The 26,289-nt window shown below is 34.7% G+C and overlaps 1 protein-coding gene across 1 annotated transcript; it reads right to left on the bottom strand.

Moving 5' to 3' along the window:
* Positions 1-13,993: 13,993 nt before the first annotated feature.
* Positions 13,994-23,669, bottom strand: LOC132630114 (uncharacterized). The gene is made up of 2 exons (XM_060345656.1): positions 23,465-23,669; positions 13,994-14,506 (listed from the first exon to the last, which is right to left on the bottom strand). Exons 1-2 carry the CDS (start codon positions 23,604-23,606, stop codon positions 14,226-14,228), a joined length of 423 nt encoding a protein of 140 aa, XP_060201639.1. The 5' UTR covers positions 23,607-23,669; the 3' UTR covers positions 13,994-14,225.
* Between the last annotated feature and the right edge of the window lie 2,620 nt (positions 23,670-26,289).

Raw genomic sequence — 26,289 nt, 5'->3', positions numbered from 1 at the left:
ACTAAGAATTTAGAAATCTTTTACTTACAGTAACAGGTAAAATCTCTATCTAATATGGTAATATGAAAATCATAATTATAATCCGTGTAACTCTTTTATACTCTCGGTAATGAGATAACACATCACAATGTGGAAGAGAGATAGTATTACTCCTAGTGAGTATTAATGGGATGAGAGACATTTTAAGGCTATTGTTACGGGCAGGGCCGAATTTATGTGTTAAAAATGGATCACGTGAATCCATGGTCACACGATCAAACTCGATATATCATGTATATAATTCTTAAAATATATCTAACATTAACTGAAGGAACACATGGTCAAGCAAGACTAAGTGGAGCACTGGCTAAGTGTTGGGTTTGATCCCTTAAGGTTGCGGGATCTCAAACCTGACTAAATGCACTTTTGCCTCTTTTTTTTTAAAAAAAAAAAAAAAAAAAAATCTAAGCAGTGGTGAACCTATCCTTTTAAAATTCTGGATTCGCCACTGGTTACGGGACAAGAAAATAAGTGATATACTCTTTTACAATTTGAATAAAAGTAAATAATCTCGTAAAGATCTCTTGTATATTATTTTCAAATATCTTATGCGTAAAAATAAGTACAAAATTATAAAATTAAAAACAAATTTATAAAAGGGTTACAAGACCAATGGACTTGAATTTTCCATCACCTAAAACTTGGGTGTGTTAAGTGCACAACAGAAAAGGATCAACGACAAGACAAGGTTGGATAATATCAGTAACAGTTGTCCCCGATTTTTGCTCCTTTCAATTTCTGGTAAAAAACCAAAAATGAATATCTACGAGGATCAGAGACCAGACCAAATGTTGCCAACAGTTTGATGACTTTAATGTTTGAGTGGTAAGTTCTTTTTAACAATGAATATTGTTTGTTCTATGTTTTATTGAAATGTAAATCCACTATATTCTATGTAGTGATAAGGGAACATTTTTGTCTCTCCATGAAAATAACATTCGTTACTGTTTACATCTTTCATTCACTCGTCTTGTTATTTTAGAATTGCCAGCAATTAAGTAAGACATTTTATTTTAAAGCAAGCGAGCCTTCATCTCTCCCTATTTGATATGTTGACGTAATTAACATGTTTTTTTACCAAAAGTTTGTAAAGTCTATGATTAAATACACTAGGGAGACATGCATAATAATTTTTGTCCCCTGAATGACTATCAAAATTTATAGTTGGCTTTGGCAAAATATGGAAGTTAGTGAGCCATTTTTTGGTCTGCCATTTTTTGTTCAATAACTTATCCATCACTTTCATCTCCTTCTTTAGTAATGGTTGCTTTCCGTCAATATTATCTGCCTCTTATAATATTTAAATGTTCATGAAGAAAGACATTTAGCAGATTTAATGATAAGATTACTGGTCTAAACTACTCGTCAGCTCTCCTTAAACGTAGGGACGGAGCTAGTATGGGAAGTACGGCTTGACAAACTCTGATAACTTTGATCCAAATCATCTATATTTGTTGAAAAATCCTACTATGATAAACTTCAGAATGATGAAGGTATATCTGCTCTAAATCGCAAAGTTGAGGGGTATATTTGCACCTTTGCCCAAGAAGCTATGCCAAGTAACCAGTAATCCCCTGGTGCCATTTGACGAAGCATGGTACTGATCCACCCAAGGGTGTGACCTAGTGGGAGGCGTGAGGTAAAGGTTCAAGTCAAGCAGACACAAAAATGCCAGGTGATTTCTTCCCATCTATCTAAGTCTTGCTGGCAGGTATCGATTGTTGGTGGGAGGTAGCAGGTATCTCGCGGAATTAGTCGAGGTGCCGGCAAGGTGGCCCGGACATCATGGTTATAAAAAAAAATTGAAGCATGATATCGATGCCATGTGTTTTTGCTTGCTTTAAAAAAAAAAAAAAGGTGGCTGTTGCCATGTGCATTTCTTGTGCAGTGCTGTTAGTTGCTTGCAGGAGAATAAGGATTCTGCTAAAAATGAGGCAAGCTCCTCGACGTCGGCCTAGAATATTCACGATGGTGGTAAGGCTCCTCATAATGACGAAGTGGATGACAATTTTGATGACGATGATGATGACTTTGATGTGGATGAGTTAAATGAACTGGAAGCTAGCCTTTCAAAAACGTTGTTACAAATCAATGAACCTGGTAGTCGCGCTTGACCTAGGTCCCAAAGTATATGCACACGATATACCTCTCGGTGCATGCTCTTTCATGCCTACGTGATACAGAATTATGTTGGCATGTAAATGGAATGAGATGATATGTAAGCTATCTGTGTCCTTAATAATTGGTCTTCTATGTTACTAGTCTTTACCCTCAGTTCGATGAGTTGTGACTTGTTGCTTCCGGAATTTTGTGATGAATTGAACTTCTCTGGTTGTTTTGCTGCCACAAAGAGAGCTATCATTTTCACTTTACTTTTACTAATTTACTTTTACTACAACTACTACTATTATTTAGCTTGGAAGCATGGGTTGCCTTCTCCCCGCCCCTCAATAATAATATTCAAGATTCTTGAGGGCCATTATAGTTGTCGTGCTCTCTATCGTCTGCAAACATGCTCCAGGAAGTAATTGAGACAATTTTTAATTTTACAGTAGCTGATAAAAAACTGTCCCGTGCCTTCGCTTTTCCACCTTTTTTCCCTCTCCGCCTCTTTATACCATTGTGGTTTAATTCCAGGTGTATATTTCCGTTACATCTTCCATGATTTGGGTTTTTGGTCTATAGAGGTAGCATCAGTCCATCAGTAACAGCATCCCTTCTTAGTCCTCCTTGCACCTGGTCTAGTATGTACTGCTTTGGTCAATATTCAGTGTTGTGCAATTGACTGTTTTTGGCCTATAATTAGTGTTTGAGTTTAACATAGAGCACTGAATGGCTAGGGTTATTCTCGGTTTACCAGTTACCATCCTATGGGCAAATCTTGCGCGCAGCTCGCTTATTTCACTAGGTACTTGTTCCCTTCCACCAACATAATATTTGGTAACTTTACTCACCAAAAATTTAAGCATATGAAAAGCAATCACATAACTGTTTTTCCGTCTCTGTTAGGATCCCAGCACTGGTATTCAGAGTTTGTACTTTGTTGAAGTTTTTTCTCCAAAAAAAGCTATATGTAAAATTGAGGCAATTGTCGTCAAACACAGATATTTCGATGTTTCTCAAATTGCAGAGAAGTTCCAACACTTTTCGATAACACGTTTATGTTTCGTGCACTAAGAATTTAGAAATCTTTTACTGATAATAACAGGTAAAATCTCTATCGAATCTAATATGGTAATATGAAAATCATAATAATAACCCGTTAAACTCTTTTATACTCTCAGTAATGAGATAACACATCACAAGGTGGAATAGAGAGTAGTATTACTCCTAGTAAGTATTAATGGGATGAGAGACGTTTTGAGGCTATTGTTACGGGACAAGAAAATAAATGACATACTCTTTTACAATTTGAATAAAAGTAAATAGTCTCGTAAAGATCTCTTGTATATTATTTTCAACTATCTTATGCGTAAAAATAAATACAACATTATAAAACTAAAAATAAATTTATAAAAGGGTTAGACCAACAGACTTGAATTTTCCATCACCTAAAACTTGGGCGTGTTAGGTGCACAGCAGAAAAGGATCAACGACAAGACAAGGTTGGATAATATCAGTAACAGTTGTCTCTGATTTTTACTTCTTTCAAGTTCTGGTGAAAAAACCAAAAATGAATATCTACGAGGATCATAGACCAGATCAAATGTTGCCGACAGTTTGATGACTTTAATGTTTGAGTAGTAAGTTCTTTTTAACAATGATTATAGAATCCACTATATTCTATGTAGTGATAAAGGGAACATTTGTGTCGGAGTTTGTCTCTTTATGAAAATAACATTCGTTACTGTTTACATCTTTCATTCACTCGTCTTGTTATTTTAGAATTGCCAGCAATTAAGTAAGACATTTTATTTTAAAGCAAGCGAGCCTTCATCTCTCCCTATTTGATATGTTGACGTAATTAACATGTTTTTCACCAAAAGCTTGCAAAGTCTATAATTAAATACACTAGGGAGACATGCATAGTAATTTTTGTCCCCCGAATGACTATCAAAATTTATAGTTGGCTTTGGCAAAATGCGGAAGTTAGTGAGTAGTTTTTTGGTCTGCCAGTTTTTGTTCAATAACTTATCCATCACTTTCATCTCCTTCTTTAGTAATGGTTACCTCCGTCAATATAATCTGCCTTTTATAATATTTAAATGTTCATTAAGAAAGACATTTAGCAGAATTAGTAGGTGTTTGGCCATGCGTTTTCAAACCACGCCAAACCAACGTTTGGACATGCGTTTTCACTCATGTTTTCAAATCATGGTTTCAAACTCCAAATCATCCAAAAAGACATGATTTGGAGTTTGAAACCATATTTTCAACTTTTTTAAATATAAAATTTAACCCATAAGTTTATATTTTGTAAAAAAAGACCCATAAGTTTGTAGATATTTTTAACAATTACCCCCATCAATCATTTACCAATCTCATTAACTTCCACCAACCTTTATTTATGTCTACCAACCTTTAATTTATGTGGGAGGATTATATTAAAGAGTAATTACATTACTATTCATGTTAAATTTTCGTTTTTATTGAACTAAAGTTTGATTAATTGATGTTGTGTTTTTTAGAAAGACCTTCTAGTAGTTTGATTAATTGATGGTTTGAAACCATGTTTGGACATTCAATTTGGATATCTTAAGTTGTATTTTCTCTTATAGACATAAAAACCCCACAAGTTGTAAAAACTATCAAAACTTTCTCAATTCTTATACAATCTTACAAATGAGCAAGTCATAGTTGATAGCAAAATTAATACGCTACTAGAAGACCTTTTTAAAAAATACAACATCAATTTTAGTTCAATAAAAAGGAAAATTTAACATGAATAGTAACGTAACTACTCTTTAATATAATCCAACCACATGGTACGGACATAAATAACGTTAGTAGAAGTTAATGAGGTTAGTAAATGGTTGGTGGGAGTAATTGTTAAAAATATCTACCAACTTATGGGTCTTTTTTTACAAAATATAAACTTATGGGTTAAATTTTATATTTAAAATTTTTGAAACCATGGTTTCAAATCCCAAATCATACCTTTTTGGATGATTTGGGGTTTGAAACCATGAGATGAAATGCATGTTCAAACGATGATTTCATCTCATGGTTTCAAACCATGATTTCAAACCGCATATCCAAACGCCTACTTAATAGTAAGAGCACTGGTCTAAACTACTCGTCATCTCTCCTTAAACGTAGGGACGGAGCTAGTATGGGAAATGCGGCTTGACAAAATCTGATAACTTTTATCCAAATTATCTATATTTGTTGAAAAATCCTGCTATGATAAACTTCAGAATGAGAACATTTAAACTTCAAATCTTGGATCTGTCTTTGCTTAAACGTCTCACTTAGCAAAAATAATCCAATAATTGAAATGGTACGAAAATATCTAGAAAAAGTAATAAATGACTTCTTATTCTTTTAAAATGTCAATATTTTCAAATAAATTAAATTTGCTGAAACTACTAATTAATATTTGGGACCGGAGAGAATAAAAACGAAATCTGCTACAATTTTGCCATTTTCTTTTGTCCTCTTAGATATTATGTGCTAAATCGCTCTGATTTCCTTCTAATTGAGAAAAGATTAAGAACTTTAGAATCAATCTCGCTACTTTTGTAATTTAAATTATTTCTTCTTAATTTCCGACACATTAGGACCTCTGTTCTTATTTATTTTATTTCAATGACCTTCAAAAGAAGAATTTTCAAATTATTGTTGAAATATTTTAGTATATTATCATATTCAAAGTCGTAAAGTAGGTCTTGAAGATATCCAAGATTTGTGCACAAATACTTTTGATACTCCTAAGTGTAGTTTAGGACACAAACGATTCTTAAATCATTCTCTTTTGATTTCTCTCTTTCCGTGTACTTTTTGTCTTCTCGCAAGTCATTTTATTGTTCTACTGAAATCCAAAGAAAGCCTGACTTGTTAAAGTTAGTTGGATGTGCCTAACTTGTTAAAGTTAGTTGGATGTGTTGACAAAATCGCACATTAAAATTTGATTGGAAAAAAGTTACATATACGATAGAGACCTCTTAAGATGCAATGTCTTTTAAAGAAATTATGCGAATTTGGTTCAAATAAGATAATATTTCACTATATTAATAGTGTCTCTGGTCTAATTTAATCTAACAAATTGGTAAGAATCAGGTTCGGCGAATAAAAGGATGAAAATTTTGTGCACAAATACTGTGTGCTCTTATTGTGGCACGCACAAATTAAGAGCTAAGAAACAAGCCTAATGAAACGATGGTGTGAAACTCGTTGATTTGCTGCCTTTATATATCTGTAGTCTAAAGGCGCAAAAAGAAAAGAAACATGTCGATTTTGGTGGTAGTAAATATCAAAAGTGTTGGGCTAATCTCACACTATTTTTCCTAAAAACTTCACACAATTAAAAATACTCCACACCTGATATATACATATATATTTTTTCTCTTATCAACTTTCAATATGAAAATTTATTGGCAGACTCAACAAATATTTGGTTCGTAATAATAAGGGAGGAACAACCTTATTCCAGAAAACAAATGTAGTAATAATGTGTTGCATCTATCCAAAGGGAAAAAGTAAGTTACTTTGCCTGAAGGACAATTAGATTTGTCATTTGTCACTTACACAAATGACAGAGGTGTAATCAGAAAATTCATTCTCTCTAGCTTAACTTCAAAACATTATAAGGGGTCACCCACACACATAATGACATTTTTCAGCTACTTTTTTCCACAAGAAATCATAAAAGCACTGACATACATTCCAATCCAATAATAGAACCACAGAAACATGATGTTTTCTTTTTGTTGTTTTTGTCTTTTTTGCTTAGCAAATTTGACAAGATTGAGAGCACTAATTTGCTTATTTTTTGGTTTTCCGGCCGGTATTTGTATTGAAACCCGACTAAATTTAAAGTCGCAGTGGAGAGTCTCACATCGATGTAATAATTAAGACGCTCCCTAACAAAGACGACTCTGTTGATAACACTTATTGATGTACCAGATTGGCTAATACTCCTGAGTAGGGATGTTCAACCAAATTCCAAAAATTGCACGAAACTGAAAATCGAATCAAATCCACTTTGAGTAGTGAACCCGAAGAGAATCTATGGCTGAGTTTCTCTTTTTTCTTAATGCTTTTCCAAAAGTATATGTATTTTATCTTCATTTGTTACTTTTAAAGTAATTTTATTTTTCTATTTATATATAACATGACGTTTTATGTTTTAGTTTGTTTCAACTTGTTTATAGTTGCTCTCTTCCACTTCCTTCTTTATCTATTTTGTTTCCCTAACTTTTTCATTAATCTTAACATAAAATCTATACCATAGAAGAATATCAACAAGTTCAAAATTCAATGAAATTTGACATAAAATCTTATAGAGTTAACCAATTATGCGTTTGGTAATTATGGCTTCTGAATTAGTGGCCGCAAACATATATAGTGGAAACAGAACTACCTCTCTCATTCTTGTTTTCTTTTTCTCATAATTTGATGTCAATGGACACAAAAATTAAATCCATATACATAATTTTCTTGAGAAAAACTAGTCCAAAACCGCAATGGCGCGTTCCTGAAGACACAGAAGTATTTAGTACTATTTTTATTTAGACTATTATGATATATTTCAGAAAATAAAACTCGTATAGGAGAGTCATAGTAATACTTGTGTTTTCATTAAATTTGATGTTGTTATGGTGGTTTGTTCGTTTTTACGTATTTAAATATCGATACCATTGACGAAAAATCATGTGTATATCCTGTCGTCTGAGATGATAATTAAGGACTTGTGTACTTGAATATAAAAATGACAACAAAAATGTACAAGAATACGAGTTACCATCCTTGGTGAAGAATTTGAAAGAGAGACAAAAATTTATTATCACCATGTGAGACTTAGTTTACAATAAAAACGTTTACATAACGGCTTCAAGTGACAACGTTTACATAATGTCTTCAAGTGACACGAATCTGAATCAGTTTGATCAGTAAATTTTGAATACAATATGATTATAAAAAAATAACTCCAAGAAGCATGAACCCGAATAAGGAGAGAGAGAGAGCGCATTTAGACATTTTCACTGATGACCTTTGAATTATAGCGGAAGCAACTTTAATTGTCGTACCCAGGCGTCAACCTCTATAGAAGCTTCTGGAATGTTCAATTTGTCTATGGCTTCAATGATAACATTATCATTCACATATATAGGCTCTCTTTAACTGGACAAATAACCACTAATGTAGCATATCAAAAGATTAAAGAAACTGGAAAATGACTACATGTATAAAGCATAGACTAATACGAGCGAGCCAGAAAAAACAAGGCTTAAATTATCTCCTAAACAAAATATTCTCTACAAACTTCACAAAACACTTAACTATCTTAACCTTAATTTGGCCTCTCTTTGGAGGAACACTTACTTTCTTTTCCTTTAAAACTTCAGCAGATCCAGTGTGCACTCTCACCACAATGTCCTTCATGGCTGGTTGATAAATAAACTGTAAGCAAATGATAAAATCTCAGCCTATAAATTTTCAGGCTATTTATATATGTATGGTTCTCTAGAATATGAAGACTCCTCCTATATATAGTAAAAAGCAACCATGACATAAATAATTTACAAGAAAAGAAAAATGTGATAATAATATGGTTTTCTTCAGGTCAATAATTGACATGACATGCAGATAAGGGGCCCTTTTAACTTGACCCTCTTGACTTCAATATATAGTTGCAAGATGCTCTGAAATTAATTAAATGCGACTCACAAATAAAAACAGATCCAGGAATTGAAATTAATGAGTTTTTACAGAAATAGCGAGTTACTGTAATACTTACTGGGTTCAGAGTCAAATACATATAAATATTTAATAAATTAATAATACATATACAAAATTTAGACAAAAAGTACTGATTCCTGTAAACTCATAGGTTATACTTTAGATCTGCCACTAACAACAAACACAACCATCATAAAGGTAGGAAGTACAATGATACTACTTTTGTTGAACCTAAAGCAAAAGAACTACAAGTCTAGTTGTCTGATAAGGATTTAAGTTATACTGAGAGTTTTTTCACTAGCTATATAAGTATAGTTGAACCTATTATAGCAAGTTAGTGAATATATATGTTTATCAAGCTATCAATTAATACGCATAATAGAGATTTTTAACTGTGATTATCTTAGAAATAACCTGTTCTTTGTAAATAAAACGTACACCATCTATGTATATAACGACAACGAGTCATTCGTTGCAAAGAGAATGACTACAATACTGTCCACGTCACCATGTCCTCCATTAAAAAAAAATGTTTCTCTTTGTGAGAACAATGAAAGCTCTGCTTGAGGGGAGAAGCAGACAGGTCAAAGTCCTGTCCTCTATGTAAGATAAAAAAGTCTAGTCACAGCTTAAAGTGCATAATAAGGAAAGACAAATAATTTGTAAAAATTCCAAACATATGATGTGAATTCAATGCATCTCCTTCTTTTTGGGAATTCCATGATGTTGGACATAACTACTGGGTCGAATCTATTCATAAAAGATGCTAATTAGCTCATTAGCCCATTAGCTTGTCCTCCTTCTAAACCATACCTGTAACGTATAATTATACCATTATGAATATTGGAAGAAATAGATTTTCCATCATAATACGACTGCTATGATTTGCAAAGAGAATATGCTTTGCATCTTCTAGAGGATATTTAGGCTATGGCAGAGGGGAATTCATCCGTTTCGTGAGAATTTCCGATCACCGGTAATTCAAATCATAGTTGCTGCAGATCTACTTTTGCCAGGAGAAATTCGTAAATCTTCTAACTCGTTATTTGCTCTTAGACACAACACAGAGTGTTTCTCTTTTAGATTAATGAGCAGATTAAGATCACTTCAATGTTAGCACCATTGCTTCTCTTGCACCCACCACAGGGCCACACCATTTCAAATATTTAAATGTAGAAAAAACAGGGTGATAAAAAAGAGATACTAAAGATTCACTTCAGCAAATAACATCCTATATTCAGTTGTCTTGTTACTTTTATACTGATTTAATTCTTTTTCAACTGTCTTATTACTATTATACTGATTTCATTATTACTGTTACTATTATAAGCCAATAAATTATTCTGATTAGATTTCGAAAATTGCCCCATGCCCAAGAGGCATGCATGGGTGTGTTTGTATATGCATTTGGTTTTGAAATCTCAATAAAACATTGTTAGCAAAGACCGAAAATGGAAGTTTTGTCCGATTGTCTTTTCTTCATTCAAGTAAGAAAAAGATAAACACCACAAACTGTATGAAAGGAAGAGAATTATTAGAATTACGCGAGTCCGTGGCATTTTGCACCCTTAATGTGTGCTCTTTTTTTCAACTTGCACCCTATCCTATTTTTTTTTTATGATTTAAACCTCAATCTCTTTATTTCCTTGCAAAACAATAAATTCACCTTTTTTATAAATTTCCCATGAGGGCAAAATAGGAATACAAATAATATATCTTTTAATACTTCAATTTATTTATTTTATTAGGAGATTAGATGAAGTAAAACTCTTCCCGCCTTCTACCCTGATATCGTTGAAATTAGGTTAAGCCCTCCAAGCTTTGGGTATTGTTTCTAACAATACAGTTGATCCTGGATTCTTTTTCTTGAGTTCTGCGCAGTAGTCCTCTAATTTTGCATATTGTTCTTTGTAGTGACCTTCGATCATCTCTTTAGCTATTCTCTTTACTCTATAGACTTGACTAACTGAGATTTCAACATTCATCTTTTCATGTATTTTCTCCATAAAATCACCTACTGATTCATCTGGATGTTTTCTTAAATAATGTAGGTATGTTTTGGCAATCATCCTAGATTTGACATGTTTATTGGCATAAACAAACAAACAATCATCAGAATGTTTCCCAACCAAAGTTTTTATCTCGATGGTAGGGTCATCTGGTGCCTTTCTAGAGGCATATATACGCCATGGACATCCATCAGAACATTTTGCAGAAATTTTACCAGACTCATTCTTTTTAAAGGAAATGTTTCTATTGTTTTTAACAGAGTAAGCTCTCAAAGCAGCTCTAAATTCTGTTGCATTGATGAATGTCATTCCCAATATAAATTCTGGATTAGCCATCTCTATATCTGCCCTAAATGCAACATTTTCAACCTGATCATCATCACCATTAATATTCCCCATGTCATCCGATTCATCATTTTTAGAAGAGATGTTATCATCCTTAGCTTCTGAACTTGAGTCCTCCAATAATAACCCTGCAAAATTGGTACCCTTAGTTTCTTCCATCAATTTATCTTTCTTTTTTTCCTTCCCTTTTCTACTCTTTGTTGCACCAACTTCACCACTCCCTGTTAGATTTTTGTTTTCATCCTCCTTTCGTTTAATTCTTTCTTTCCCTTTCCGTTGCACAGTTGCCTTTTCTTTTCCAGTGTTATCCCATATTCCAAGCCATTCACTGTCTGAATCCTTCTCCAAACAATTCAACTCTTCTTCACTTTCATTCATATTTTCAAAATGCTCCAATTCTTGGTCAATATCATTATTCTCATCCCCACTACATTCTGCTCTTTCCAATTCAAAGTCGTCTAAGTTAATAGTTATCTTTGTAGATCTGGAAATATGATTATCTTCTCTAACTTTAAGCGCACCCAAATCTGTTTGCACCCCATTATCCTCACAAACGTTATTAGCATTGGAGCTAACTTGACTCTGTAATTTTAACACATTATCAGCTTGTGTAATGTATACTTCAGCAACTCTGTTAGCTGGAAGAGTGTTTACCATTAGATCACAATCAACATCAGTCAAACATTGAATATAACCAGCACCAATGTCCGTCATAGGTAGTTTGAAGTGCCAACCAAGAATATTATTGTAGCCTAATTTTGTTGTTCCAATCAAGTTTAAGGTTTGCAATGACCATATATGTGGATCACACTTGTCAATATAAACAACAAAACCTCCCAAATAAATCCTTTCTGGTACATTAACAAATTCACCTCCATGGTGAATCTTCAGTGTAAAAAGTCTGTCATCCTTACCTGTTACAATGCAACATATAAGACTATTTTACCAAACAAATAATTTCTAAATAAAATCAAACAACAAACAAATTGAAGAACTACATTAGATACCAGAATTTTCAATAAAATTTTACAATTAGGATGTTTGTTTAACCCAAAATAACCTGCAATGGAGAGGCTATTCCATGTGCAGCAGATGCTTTTTTCCTCCTTTACTCCTTTTCTCTTTTGGGTATTGAAGCAAATTCTTTTTTTTTTCCAAGAAGATTTGAGTTTTTTCTTCCTTGTGTGTGTTTCAATGCAGATTGAAGGAGGGAATGAACAGGAGGAGTATTAACAAGGGAGAAGCAGTTTAAAGCAGAGACAACTCCAAGTGAAGTTGAACACAAGCACCATCCCACAACTTTGCACTCAAAAACAGAGTATAAAGGCAAAGGCTCCAACAAAAAGAGGCAGGAGAATAGTGAAATCACAATAGGATATACACAAGAGTTTTGTGCAACAAGTGCAAGCCAAACAATAGAGAGAAAAGCCACTGTGGTTGCATCACACCAAGATTATTACATTCATCATAAGTTGGGTCCTCTTCTTTACGAGAATGGTAAGTTCAAATTAGTCCTCTGTAATTTGGTTAAAAAAAATCCAAGATTATTATCATTATCATAAGTTGGGTCCACTTCTGGTGGAGGATTAAGAGAGGATCAATGCAAAATTCCAGTGGTTGAGCTTTCACATAAGCTAATTCCAGGATTGAAGTTTTCTATAGTTGAGCTTGAGAAATGTAAACGAGCTTGAAATTTACTGTCACAACTTGAAATTCAAGTATTGCATCTTGACTCAGTTTAAGGAATTTCATTTGGTATCATTGGTCACTACCCAGTGTAATCCCACAATAGTGGGGTCTGGGGAGGGTAAGATGTACGCAGCCTTACCCCTACCTGGGTAGGGAGGCTGTTTCCGATTGACCCTCGGCAACCCTCCTCCTTTATCCGGGCTTGGGACCGGCAATGTGAGCGAGCTCCTTCATTTGGTATCATTATGTTTACGAAATTCACATGTAACGGTGACTTGTGATCTGTAGTTTTCACAAGGGAAAATAAAAACAAGAAGAGCAAAAGCAGATACAAGATATCTTACCTTTCAATTTATCCTCCTTCAATTGATCTTTCGGTTTCTCCTTGCTTTTATCCATGAACGGTTTACTGGTATTGAAAAATGTCTTTTGTAAATTATTTAACTGCTGCTTTCTTTGATGAAAGCTTGGAGGGCTTAACCTAATTTCAACGATATCAGGGTAGAAGGCGGGAAGAGTTTTACTTCATCTAATCTCCTAATAAAATAAATAAATTGAAGTATTAAAAGATATATTATTTGTATTCCTATTTTTCCCTCATGGTAAATTTATAAAAAGGGTGAATTTATTGTTTTGCAAGGAAATAAAGAGATTGGGGTTTAAATCATAAAAAAAAATAGGATAGGGTGCAAGTTGAAAAAAAGAGCACACATTAAGGGTGCAAAATGCCACGGACTCGAATTACGCCTCTTTTTATCCTATGCAACTAAACTTTCTTACTTATGTGACAAGGCGCTTAGTATGGAGATCGACTTGGCAGAATGTCATCTGTCGTATCATCCCGTGTCTCAACCAAGTTTTTTCGTTTACCAATCAAATAAATCAGAAACATTAAATCTAAAAGAATAAACAGTAAGAAAGTCTAATCCAACAAATAAAGACATGTTCTGATGCACATATACATCTGTTTAAGCCTTTTGCAGTAAGCAGTTCAGTGAAATAAATCTTTTGAGTTCAAATAGCAGAGAAATTGTTGCAATTTTCTTTTCTCTTTTAGTAGGCAGTGGTCATTCCTGTTAAACCAGATATTATTCACAAGGCCCAACCAGTATATAACAGGCAGAGTAACATTTTCTTCATGATTCAACTTTACATACTTTATACAATTTTAAAGGAATCGACCATAAATATTTTTCAAGCTGCATCGATCTAAAATTTTACCGAACCCTCATCAGGCAACCATTATGATAAACCAATAAGCGCATCTTTACAAGAGGGCACGAAGAGACACATATAGAAAGCTCATTTTGCTATAGCAAGAATGGAATAGACCAAAAGAAATGTGACTATAACTATTGCTCCAACAAGAGTGAATTTTGGACTTGTCCATAGCATAAGGTTTGATTTCTCTGCTCTCTTAATAGGATCAACTTCTTCAGACAATGGATAGTCGGAACGCCTAGGATTCCATGTTACATACTTGTTCGGAGAGAATTGCGAAAAGATGTTTGAGAAGATGTTCTTCCTGTTTTGCTTCTTGAAGCTTGACCAGGCTTTGTCCCAATCAGTTGAGAATTTATCACCTACAGAAGAAAAAAATAAGTTTAAGTCATACTTTCTGATAAAAGAATTACCAAGTATGTAAGATGCAATAAAGTGGATAAATAAGATAAGAACGCTTGAGATGGTTTCACTACTGAAAAAACGGGAATTTCCGACGAATGTCCGGTCGAGAATACGTAGGAATTTGGCTTGTCGGTAACTTTTTCGATGGATTTCCGACCGATTCAGTCTGAAACCTCCATAGGAAATTCCCCTTTTTAAGTAGTGTTTGATCATGTCCTGAGTCGAGCTACAAATGCACAGTTTTGTAGGTGTGAAACTATGGTGACTGAAAGTGTTAAAAAGGACGAGGTAGACCTAAAATCACATGGAGGAAAGTTGTCATGAAAGACCAACAATTTCTTGGCATTAATAACTTAGCTAAAGATAGCGCAAAATGGAGGAAAAAATTCATACAGGTATCTACTAGTTGGGAATAGGTTTTAGTCTTGTAAGAGGAGACTTCTAATGTTATTATTATTACATTTATTTACATACATATATCTAACTTATTTTAACTTTTATTTTTATTTGGTGTGATGATGACATGTTGAGCTTAGAAGGAATAGTGAGGATTCATATAGCCGATTCCAACTTGTTTGGAATGAAGTGTACTTCTTGTTGTTGTTGTCTAACTAACAGTTTACTAAGATCTAAGTCTATAAATAGAAAGAATAATTTCCTAAGAGATCGATTTGATAAGGTTTCCAAAACAACTATAAACATCACTAGGAGAAAAATCAAAAAACAAAGAGCAACAGTATCATATGTAGGCTCACCAGTTGAGTAATATTCATTCAAACAATTGTGCTAGAGACCCAAGTACATAAAGAGAAGGGTAAGATCCAGGACCTAATAAATTCTTTAAGAAGACAAGGTATTGCAAGTTCCAACTCTGTAACAATATTTCACAATCAGTTTCTATAATTTATGGAGTATTTGGAGCATAAGAGCTACTATAATTTTGGAAAAAACCGATAGTTGCCAAAAGCCATAATTGAAGTTAAATTGACCTTGCAAATGAACATCCAAAAGATACTACTCTTTCTATCTTGTACTTAGTGCCCAACCAAGGTGCACGTAGATGCTGGCTAACCTTCACCATATATAATTCTAAAGTAAATAAAACCTATCTATAGTGTCCTCCTGCCTAAATTGAACGAGGATGAAAAAGGAACAAACTCTATTTCACTTCACCAGCTCTTTATCTACTCTCCCTCTTTTTTCTCCCAAACTTTGCAATCAATTTTCATCTGATGTTTTAGCATCATTTGTTGGGAAAATAGTACACAATAATAATATTCACGGTAATTGTTATGAATAACGACAGACACCGAGATAGGTAATCAGTAGGAGGAAAATTACGACCTGGAATGACCAACACAATATCACTGTAGTAAGGAATTTTAAACTCAGTAGTCTCAAGTAAAAACTCAAGAGACCACTATACACCCAAGAAAGAACCTAATTTTGATTTTCACACCTCACTATAATTCCACTCACTCTCTATTTTTCCTCTTCTTTTTTCTTCTGACACAGTCTGTGACTTGATTGGATACACAAATGAGGAAGAGATCCTCTATTTATACAGAAACCAAGCTTGGCCTCCAAGCACAGAAAGAAAAGTAAAAACCTTTCTGCAAGTTCTCCTCCAAGCCTTTTGCTTGCCTTTTCAAGGTTTCACAACCACAGAAAATTTTACTTGCTGCCAAAATATTTTGCAAATAGACTATGCCTATTCACTTTTCTAGAATGGGATGGACCCCACAATCTCCCCCTTCAGATTCATGCGCCTGAAAAAAAAGATAATACCATACTTCTAGTTTGAGCAACAAGTTTTTTACACAATTCGTACTTATCCCTTGCTGCCACCTTAGTTGGCATATCCGAAGAACTTTTCGGTCATGGAAAACTCTTGTACTGCAGGGATTCTTTCTCCAGTTTCTCATCTAGTTATATCTCAAATTGATGTATTTCATTCTTGCATGGTACATAGAGTTCTTGCTCGAAGTGTATTTCGCTTTGACTATCACGATAGTGTGCATGCTCCTTCTGATACAAGCCAATTTCTTCAAGAAACTGTTTGAGCATATCATTTCTGTGCCAGCTTGTGTAGCAACAATATCGTTGTAGTTGTAGAGACACACTTCTGCAACTTTAATACCATGACATAACTTCCATGGAAAAAGTAAACATATGCCCCGTAGAGAATTTTCTATGATCAAGATCACCTGCTATGTCAGTTGACAGCATGCGCTCAAACTTTTAGTTTGACATTACCTTATTCAGGTGAATGGACCTGAGAAAAGAGACTTGTGGGATCCATCCCCATTCTAGAAAATTAAATAGACATGCGCCCATTTTCAAAATACTTTGGTAGCAAGTAAAATTTGGTGGTGGTTGTGAAATCTTGAATGAAAAGCAAAAGGAGTGACAGAGAATTCTAGCTCCCATTCTCTCTTTCTTCTTTTGCTACTTGGAGGCCACGTCTCTTTGTATATAAATAGAGGATATCTTCCTCATTGCGTATCCAAGCAAGTTACAAAAAGTGTGAGAAGAAAAATAGACTATGAGGAAAAATAGAGTGTGAGCGATATAATTGTGAAGTGTGCAAATCAAAAGAAGGTTCTTCCTTTTGAGTTTGTAGTGGTCTCTTGAGTACTTTACTCGAGACTACCAAGTGTAAAATTTCTAACTATGGTGATATTATTTTGCTCCTCTCAGGTCGTGTGTTTCCTTTGCAATGCTGGTTCTTTTTCCCATCACACGAGTCTTTCGGTCCAACTCTTCGTGCTCTGCTTAGTCTCTTCTTATCTAGACCAGCCTAACCAGTTGAAATAATTCAATCAAATAATGGATGGAGCTTTACTACCGCTAATCAACATAAAAGAGCCACTTGCCCTACTAAACACCTTTATAGAGGATATTTATAATAGGCAACAACATAGTAGATGTACTTATGGATGTCTCAACGGGTTGGTCAGTATGCATGTCTGTTGAAGATGATACCACCAAGCAGTTACTAAGGACTCCTACTGGCCAAAAAGTCCGAGGTACCCTAAACTAATGTCTATGATCGATCAGGGCATCCTTAAACTGCCAGTAGTAAATAATGATTATAATCAGGGAAAGAGGATACTCAAAACAGAGGAAGCAAAAACAGTATATGGATGAAGACATAACTTTTTGTTTTTCAATTTGGAACTTTTAGAGTAGTTATGAAATTATGGACGGATAAGAGGTTAATATAGACCAGCACCCAAGGGTATGGCCTAGTGGTCAATGGAGTGAGTTAAGAACCATAAGGTCTCAGGTTCAAATCCCAGCAGATGCAAAAACATTAGGTGATTTCTTCACATTTGTCCAAGTTTTGATGGATAGAGTTATCCGATACCCGTGAAACTCATCGAGCTGCGTACAAGTTGGCCGGACACCACGGTTATAAAAAAAAAGTTTAATGTAGACCAAAGTTGGAGAAAAAATTATCTCACGGTCTCAATGGTTCCAAGACCGATAAGAAACAGATAAGCTATGGTGGAAAGGGAAAAAAAGACAGCAGATTTACCGTTAACTGTTGCTATAAAATGTTGAAAAAGCGAAAGGATAATGAGAGAAAGTGGCCATGGAAGATGAACCAGGAACAAAGTCACCTCTAGAAATTCCCATGGTGATTTTCTAATCTCACAGAACAGAATGTGATACGATGAGATAGAATGCAATAGAAACAAAGACAGGGAACGGCTTACATACTGTTAACGGGCAAAGCGAGCCCTTTTATTCTGAATAAATTTGGATGCTATGCTAAGAAGGACAAAAGATGGAGAAGCAAATGAAGCGTTTTTTTAGACAACTCTAGTAGGCCCTCTTATGGACATTATGGCTAGAAATAGTCACTAGATGTTTTGAAGGAAGGAAAAAGCAGATTTTGTGTAACGAATAAATGCTTACAGTCGTTAAACTTTTTGTATAGAATGAAAGCTGTACATCATTTTGATAGGATTTTGGCGCTTCAGTATTCTATGCAAATGTAACAGGCAGAAGCTTTGTACAGTTTTTTGAGCACCCACTTGGTGCTTTGACATTACCTTATAGAAAAGGGTGTCAAGGTTGATAATTCCATCACATTGATAGACATAGAAGCATTATATGAATTCATGATAATGGAAAAACTAAAAAGAAAGGAAAAGGAACATGTTTATAGGACGCCCGCCAATATTTATTAAGAGAGTTCATCATATAATCAAAAAAATTGATCTTGTTGGGAAATCGATGGAGGAAAAAAGTGGAGATAGAATCCAATTCTTTTAGAAATATTAGAAGAGTGACAGTCTCGGTAATCACTAAAACATTTAGAGGCAGTTATTGTAACGGGCTCATTGTAATTCCAAAAAGTAGAGGCAAGCTCTATGCCACGGTCACAAACAGGAAAGGAGGTTGTAACTTACCTATTTTTGTTGGATACTCCAGCCATTTAATGAAACAGATGGTACCCTTTGAAAACTGTTGCCAGAGAAATTTCATGATTGTACAAGGCATTCTTCAAGATCTTAGGAGGTTTATTTCATTTATCAATCTGAACAAAAGACAAGCACTGACTTCATGATGTCTAAAAGCAATTCAAAACAGCTCATGAGGCTAGAGTCCTCACCTCTTCCAAGACAACCATTGAACTGACAAATGTCCACCACTATTGCTCCAAGAAAAACAAACGCCTCTTGTGTATTATGATGACAGCATTGCTTCCAAGAAAAAGGCAAATGCTTACACTCAAAAACCGAAGTCCAAGAAAGGCAGATAACTAGTTCGACCTTTCACATTCAGTTCCTGGAGTATATTGAGAAATTCGTTCATTTAACTCGTTTATTTTTGTTGTTTTGGGGGAAATTAGGCTGGAGCTTCAGAACAGCAAGAACTCTCTGCCCTAAGGGATCCGATCCACACAAGGCTGCTGTTATTGGTAACCCCCTCAAGGACACATCTGGACAAATCTGTTGAAAACGTTATCGACGAGCCAAATTCCGATGGACTTACCGGGCGTTTGTTTTTCTTGGAGCAATAGTGATTGACTTTTGTTAGTTCAATAGTTGCCTTGGAAGAGGTGTGGACTCTAGTCTCATGAGTTGTCTTGTCGAAAGCACTTAATTTGGACTTGTGCAACTCGTGTAAAGATGTTTTGTGAGAATATAAGACATTTATGTAAGGTTGATATTTTCTGAATTTCAGTATATATGAAACAGTTGCTTGAGCTTCCAAGAATTTCATGATGATAATCCTGGAGAAGGAGATCTTTTCTCTTTTTCTTATTCCCTTTATCCTCCTCCTTCTCTAATTGCTACCTCCTTAATTAAGTTTCAGATCTAGTTTCTTTATCATTCTCAACATTGGAGCCCTTGTTTTGAAACCTAAGCATACTACTTCCAACTATAATGCCTTAAACCACCAAACTTCCATCATCCCCAACTCTATTGCAAAGCTGCCTATTTTTCCTTTCTTTTCTCGATCCTCAAACAGAGTCGGGATGCTTGAAAAGCAGCTGACTCTTCGTAGGTGATGTGGCGATCTCTCCCATGTATATGTTGCCTGATAATGGGAATCTATGTTGCACAGACTCTTAAAAAGTACCGCCGTGTAGGTGTCGATCCTCCAAAAGCTGTGCCTTTTTGGAGGATCCAACACGGGTACGGTTAGCATTTTTGGAGGGTCCGAGCAACATAGACGGGAAAATGACTTCAACCTCGTCTGAGAAGATGGGGTTTGAAACTCTTTCCCATCTAATTCATAATGGGGTTTGAAGCTCTTTCCCATCCAATTCACATGGGGTTTGAAACTCTTTCCCATCTAATTCACATGGGATCTGATACTCTTTCCCATCTAATTCACAGGAGTAAAAGCCGGAAATAGACTTATTCAACACAATGCCAAGTAGTTTTTGAAGAAGTACCCAAACAAAATTGATACCTAGTCCTTTTTCTTTCTTGTTCTTCTTTGGGTCTCTAAACCCAATAAAGATCTCCCTAAACAAACTTGACACCTGCTGCTTGTAAACAGCAAACATTTTGTCTTTTTAAATCAGGCAGAGGTTAAATACTAACGTCCACATCCGCCTTAGCCTGCATTCCGATTATGCAGCAGCTAGTAATGCTAGTACTACACACTTCCCCTATAGTACAAATTTGCAAAAGCTCCTTCCTCATCAGAGGCAGATCCAGCATATCATGGACCAACTATCTGTATATAAAAGGTGCACCCACTAGGGCTAGCAAAATGGTAAAAAAAAAAATAAAAAAAAATATATATATATATATAACCATCCGATCCGCGACCGATTAGATATGGGTTGGATACCCGACTTTTTAAAAACGGATCAAATATGGATACTATCCATATTATCCACTAAAAAATGAATATCCAGATCCATAGTATCAATACCCCTTTGTCTGCTATTTTTCATGAGTTCTCGCTTTCTAGGAGTCTAAGCTTATTTTGGCTTTTAGCTTGTGTTCTCACCTGACTATTCCTAAAGCCATGGATTAAATGGAATTATCCGTGGATTAACCCATTTTTGATCCATGTCAAATATGTGCGGGTAGAATATTTTATCCGTTTTCGACCTGCTTGTTTGCCACTCCTAGCACTCACTGACTTTAAATAATGGATTCGCCTCTATAACCATGACATGCAAGGCTTGCACTATAATCCATGTAGAATATGGTAAAGCTTGCGTATTTTGATGCATCCTAAGCCATACATAAGCTCTCTAGCAGTTCCTAACCACCATCCGTTACTTAGACTAAAGGGTAAATTTAGCTTTTTCGGTTCTTAACTAGTACAGCGACTACAAGACAGAATTTGGCAACAGTCTCAACAATAGCAACAAAAGGGTGAAGCAAATATCAAAGAACGAGTCTAAAGCTACTGAATTGCAACTGAAAGACTAAAACTTTGCAGCAGTTTTCACTATAACGAGAAAAGGGTCGAGCCAGTTACTAGTGAAATTGGTCAAAAACCTAAGTTACTCAGACTCTCCAAAAATGTCATCGGGTGTGTGTCCGATCCTTCAAAAGTAGTGTATTTTTGGAGGATCCGACACGGGTGCGGCAACACTTTCAAAAAGTCTGAGTAACTTAGTCGAAAACTACTAATATGCAACTAAAGGACAACAATTCCAACAACATCAAGAAAAGGGTTATTTTGTAATCAACGAATGATCAAAAAAAGATACTGAACTAAAAGACCAAAACTTGGCAGCAGTTTTCACTATAACAAGAAAAGGTCGAACCAATTACTAGTGAATGGTCGAAAGCTACTGATATGCAACTAAAAGACAATAATTTGACTACAATTTCAACAACACCAAGAAAAGGGTTAAGTCATATATCAATGAATTATCAAGAAAAGATACTACTGAATTGCAATGATTAGACTAGAACTTTGCAGCAGTTTTCATAACAAGAAAAGGTCGAACCAGCTACAAGTGAAAATGGTCGAAAGCTACTGATATGCAACTAAAGGACAATAATTCGGCAACAATTTCAACAATATCAAGAAAAGGGTCAATCAATACATCAATGAATGGTCAAAATATTTGATACTGAAGTGAAACACCTAACCTAAGTTGCTGTTGTTATTGCTGGAATCACCATTTTGCTGTCTAAATCTATTGAAATGCAACTAAAAGACTAGACTTTGCAGCAGTTTTCACTATAACAAGAAAAGGGTCGAGCCAGTTACTAATGAAGATGGTCTAAAGCTACTGATATGCAACTAAAGAACATCAATTTGGGTACAATTTCAACAATATCAAGAAAAGGGTCGAGCCATTACTAGTGAAAATGGTCTAAAGCTACTGATATTCAACTAAAGGACAACAATAGGCAACAATTACAACAACAACAACAACAACATCATACCCAGTGAAATCCCACAATGTGAGGTCTGGGGAGGGTAAAGTGTACGCAGACCATACCCCTATCTCGGAAGACAGGGAGGCTGTTTCCGAAAGACCCTCGGCTCAAGCCATATATGGCAACAATTACAACAAGATCGAGAAAAGGGCCAAGCCATATATCAATGAATGATCACTATTTTTGATACTGAAGTACGAGAAAAGGGCCAAGCCATATATCAATGAATGATCACTATTTTTGATACTGAAGTAAAATACCCGACCTGGGTTGCAGTTGTTATTACTGGAATTACCAGTTTGCTGTCTAAAGATACTAAAAGACTAGAACTTTGCAGCAGTTTTCACTATAACAAGAAAAGGATCGATCCAGTTACTAATGAAAATGGTCGAAAGCTACTGATATGCGACTAAAGGACAACAATAGGCAACAATTTCAACAATATCCAGAATAGGATCGAGCCATGTATCAATGAATGGTCAAGAAAAGATACTGAATTGCAACTAAAAGACTAGAACTTTGCAGCAGTTTTCACTATAACAAGAAAAGGATCGAACCAGTTACTAGCGAAAATAGTCGAAAGCTACTGATATGCAACTAAAGGACAACAATTTCAACAACATCAAGAAAAGGGTCAAGCTATATATCAATGAATGGTCAAAAAATTTGATACAAAAGTGAAATACCCGACCTGGGTTGCTGTTATTGCAGTTGAAATCGCCAATTTGCTGGAAAATACATAAGAACAGGTCTAAAGCTATTGAATTGAAACTAAAAGACTAGAACTTTACTGCAGTTTTCACTATAACAATAAAAGGGTCGAGCCAGTTACTAATGAAAATGGTCGAAAACTACTGATATGCAACTAAAAAACAATAAGATCAACAATATCAAGAAAAGGGTCAAGCCATATATCAATGAATGGTAAAAAAAAAAATACTGAATTGGCAACGATATCAACAATATCAAGAAAAGGGTCGAGCTATATAACAATGAATGGTCAAAATTTTTTGCTACTGAAGTGAAATGCCTAACCTGAGTTGCTGTTGTTATTTTTGGAATCACCATTTTGCTGAGAATCTTTACCAGAACAGCAAGGTTTGAGACCCTTTTGGGTTCTTGGACAAGACCATAAACCATGAGAAGAAATGTTTCTAAATGAAAGTCGAATATCCATGTGGTATATCTCTGCTCTGCTTTGATCAAGAATTTGTGTACAAACCACAAGCACCACTCAAACGTTTTTCTTCTAACCGGGAATGTTTTATTACAAGTGTGAATAGAAGCTGCCTACGTTGCCAAACACGTGCGTTCACGTGGCAAGTCTAGTCCACGTGGCTTTCCACGTTAATTTTTTGCTTTCGTGGCTATACACGTGGGTAATAATTTTTTTACTAAGAGCCCGTTTGGATCGGCTTATAAGTTGCTTATAAGCTGTTTTCAGCTTTTTTGAGTGTTTGGCTGGCCAGCTTAAAGTCATTTTGTGCTTAAAATAAGCTCAAAAAAATAATTGAGCCCATTTAACTTAACTTATCTAAAACAGCTTATAAGCCAAAAAAAATAAGTTAGACTACCCCAACTTTTTTTTTTTTAGCTTATAAGCTGTTTGCAGCTTATAGGCATAAGTCCATCCAAACGGGCTCTAAATTATACCAATAAATCATATAGTTCAGCAGAGTAATAATTTAAGGTAAGAATGTACTCACTCGTTTCACTTTTTACTCGTAAACTATACTAAAAATAAATTTTCACTTTTAGTGATTCACTTTAGCATATCAAGAGAAAGACAAACTTTTTTTTCCTATTTTACACTTAACATTAATTACTCATTTTTAAATCATTTTACCAGTCTATTGAGTCTATATACGTTATGGGTATCATGGTAAAATATGCATTTCATTTGTTAATTTTTAAGGGGCGTGTAAAGTCCAAATTGGACAAATAAAATGAATGGAGGCAGTATATTAATTGACTGTGATTTAATGATAACCATAGTTGTTCTGAAGATATATGTTATGTATTTATTGAATTAGTGCAAACAATGGGTACATATAAGTATTTATCAAAATTATGGGCTTAAGTATGACAATTTTAATACTTCATGAGGGTAGTTATGAAGAATTAACATGACAAATATTTCCTTTTTGGTTACTAATTAACTTTGATTCTAAAACAACAACGATATACCCAGTGAAATCCCACAATGTGGGATTTGGGGAGGGTAAAGTGTATGCAAACCTTATCACTACCTCGGAAGGTAGAGAGGCTGTTTCCGAAAGACCCTCGGCTCAAGAGACGATAACCAATTGATTGAAATGTGCGCTTTGACCCCTTTTTATAGGAAATATGTTATATTAGGATTACCTTTAAAAGTCTACTTTGGCCTCTTTATATAGGAAATATGTTTATGTTAGGACTATTTTTAGAAGTCTATTTTCCTCGAATATAGAGTAACAATACAAGATTAACATAACACGTGTGTAATAAATAGAGGAACGATCAACAATTCAGAAAAAAATGTGAATATTCAAAAGCAAAGAGATCAAAAAGCACACATTAAGGTTAGATTTGCGTAGACAAATATCTTAAGAACTAAAATTAAATTAACAATAACTGAGGACCAAAAGTAGCTATGATGGAAAATGCTAACCAATCTGTTTGTATTGTGAGGCAATTGTCAGAATTTTTATTAATCTCTTTGTTTTATTATGTAATTGGCGGTTATTTGTTGTTTTAACTTTTAATTAGAGTGTCGGGCAGCAAGCAGAGACGAATTCATGATTTAAAGCTAGCATATTCAAAATGAATGTGTCTTAATTCTTCTATAGATTTTAATTTTATGTATGTACATATAATTCGAGCCAAATGTAATGAACTTAGTTAGGCTTATAAAATTCATCCTAAATCTGTCTCTGGTAGTGATTTATCGTAGGGAAAGCAGTTGTTTTTGTCCCTGTGTTATGGCTTTATTATGATTTTGGTCCTTGTAATATTTGACTCCTCAAATTTAATATTTAATTAATCAAAGTGAGTGATTTTAATCCTTTTACTAACAGTGGTTACTAATGTAAGCGTTACGGTATTATGGCAGAAAACACTTTTATACAAAAAAACTAAACATATGAACAAGTTTACAAATCGATCCATATATGTTTAAGGCCAATTTACAACCTATTGAAATATACTCAAGATCATTATCTTCTCCTCCCCTGTAGTTCTACACTTAGCTTTAACTCATTCATGAAGTCCTCCAGTACTTGCAATGAACTCCTGCTTAGCCGTTTGATGGCTATGTCTCCAAACTCAGCCAAAAACCCCTAAAGTAGTATGTTTAAATCCACATCTTCCATATTCATGAAAGGAAAGAGACACATATCTCAAAATAGCACAAGTGAAATGTTAACACTGAATTTAACACCTTAAACATGGGGCCAAACCACCTTCTCGAAGTTGCTACAGTTCGCACAAAACACAAATGAGGCTACTAACAACTTCCACGAAGGAAACCATACGATTTGTAAACTTGTCCATATGTTTAGGTTTTTTTATTAGTATAAAAGTGTTTCCTGTTGTAATTCCATAATTGTCCTTGGCACTAGTGACCGGTATGTTTACATTAATAATCACCGTTAGTAAAAGGATTAAAATCACTCACTTTGATTAATTAAAGGTTAAATTTGAGGAGTCAAATATCACAGGGACCAAAATTATGATAAAGCCATAACACAGGGACCAAAACAGTTGTTTTCTCTATATTGTATTTGTAATTGTCAAATGAAATGAAATGTGTTGCCTTCTTGTTCATTTATTTGAATAACTATCCAGGGTCGAATTTCTTTTTGGTAAACTTACCTGAATAG

Source organism: Lycium barbarum, chromosome 3 (genome assembly GCF_019175385.1).
Source record: "Lycium barbarum isolate Lr01 chromosome 3, ASM1917538v2, whole genome shotgun sequence".
In the NCBI taxonomy this organism is placed as follows: Eukaryota; Viridiplantae; Streptophyta; class Magnoliopsida; order Solanales; family Solanaceae; genus Lycium; species Lycium barbarum.
This window is presented reverse-complemented; position numbering and strand designations above follow the sequence as displayed.

Coding starts and splice junctions, on each gene's coding strand:
- LOC132630114 (XM_060345656.1), bottom strand. CDS start 23,606: ATGGATATTCGACTTTCATTTAGAAACATTTCTTCTCATGGTTTATGG. Junction 14,507..23,464: donor AAATAACAACAGCAACTCAG/GTTAGGCATTTC, acceptor TTTCTTCTGTAG/GTGATAAATTCTCAACTGAT.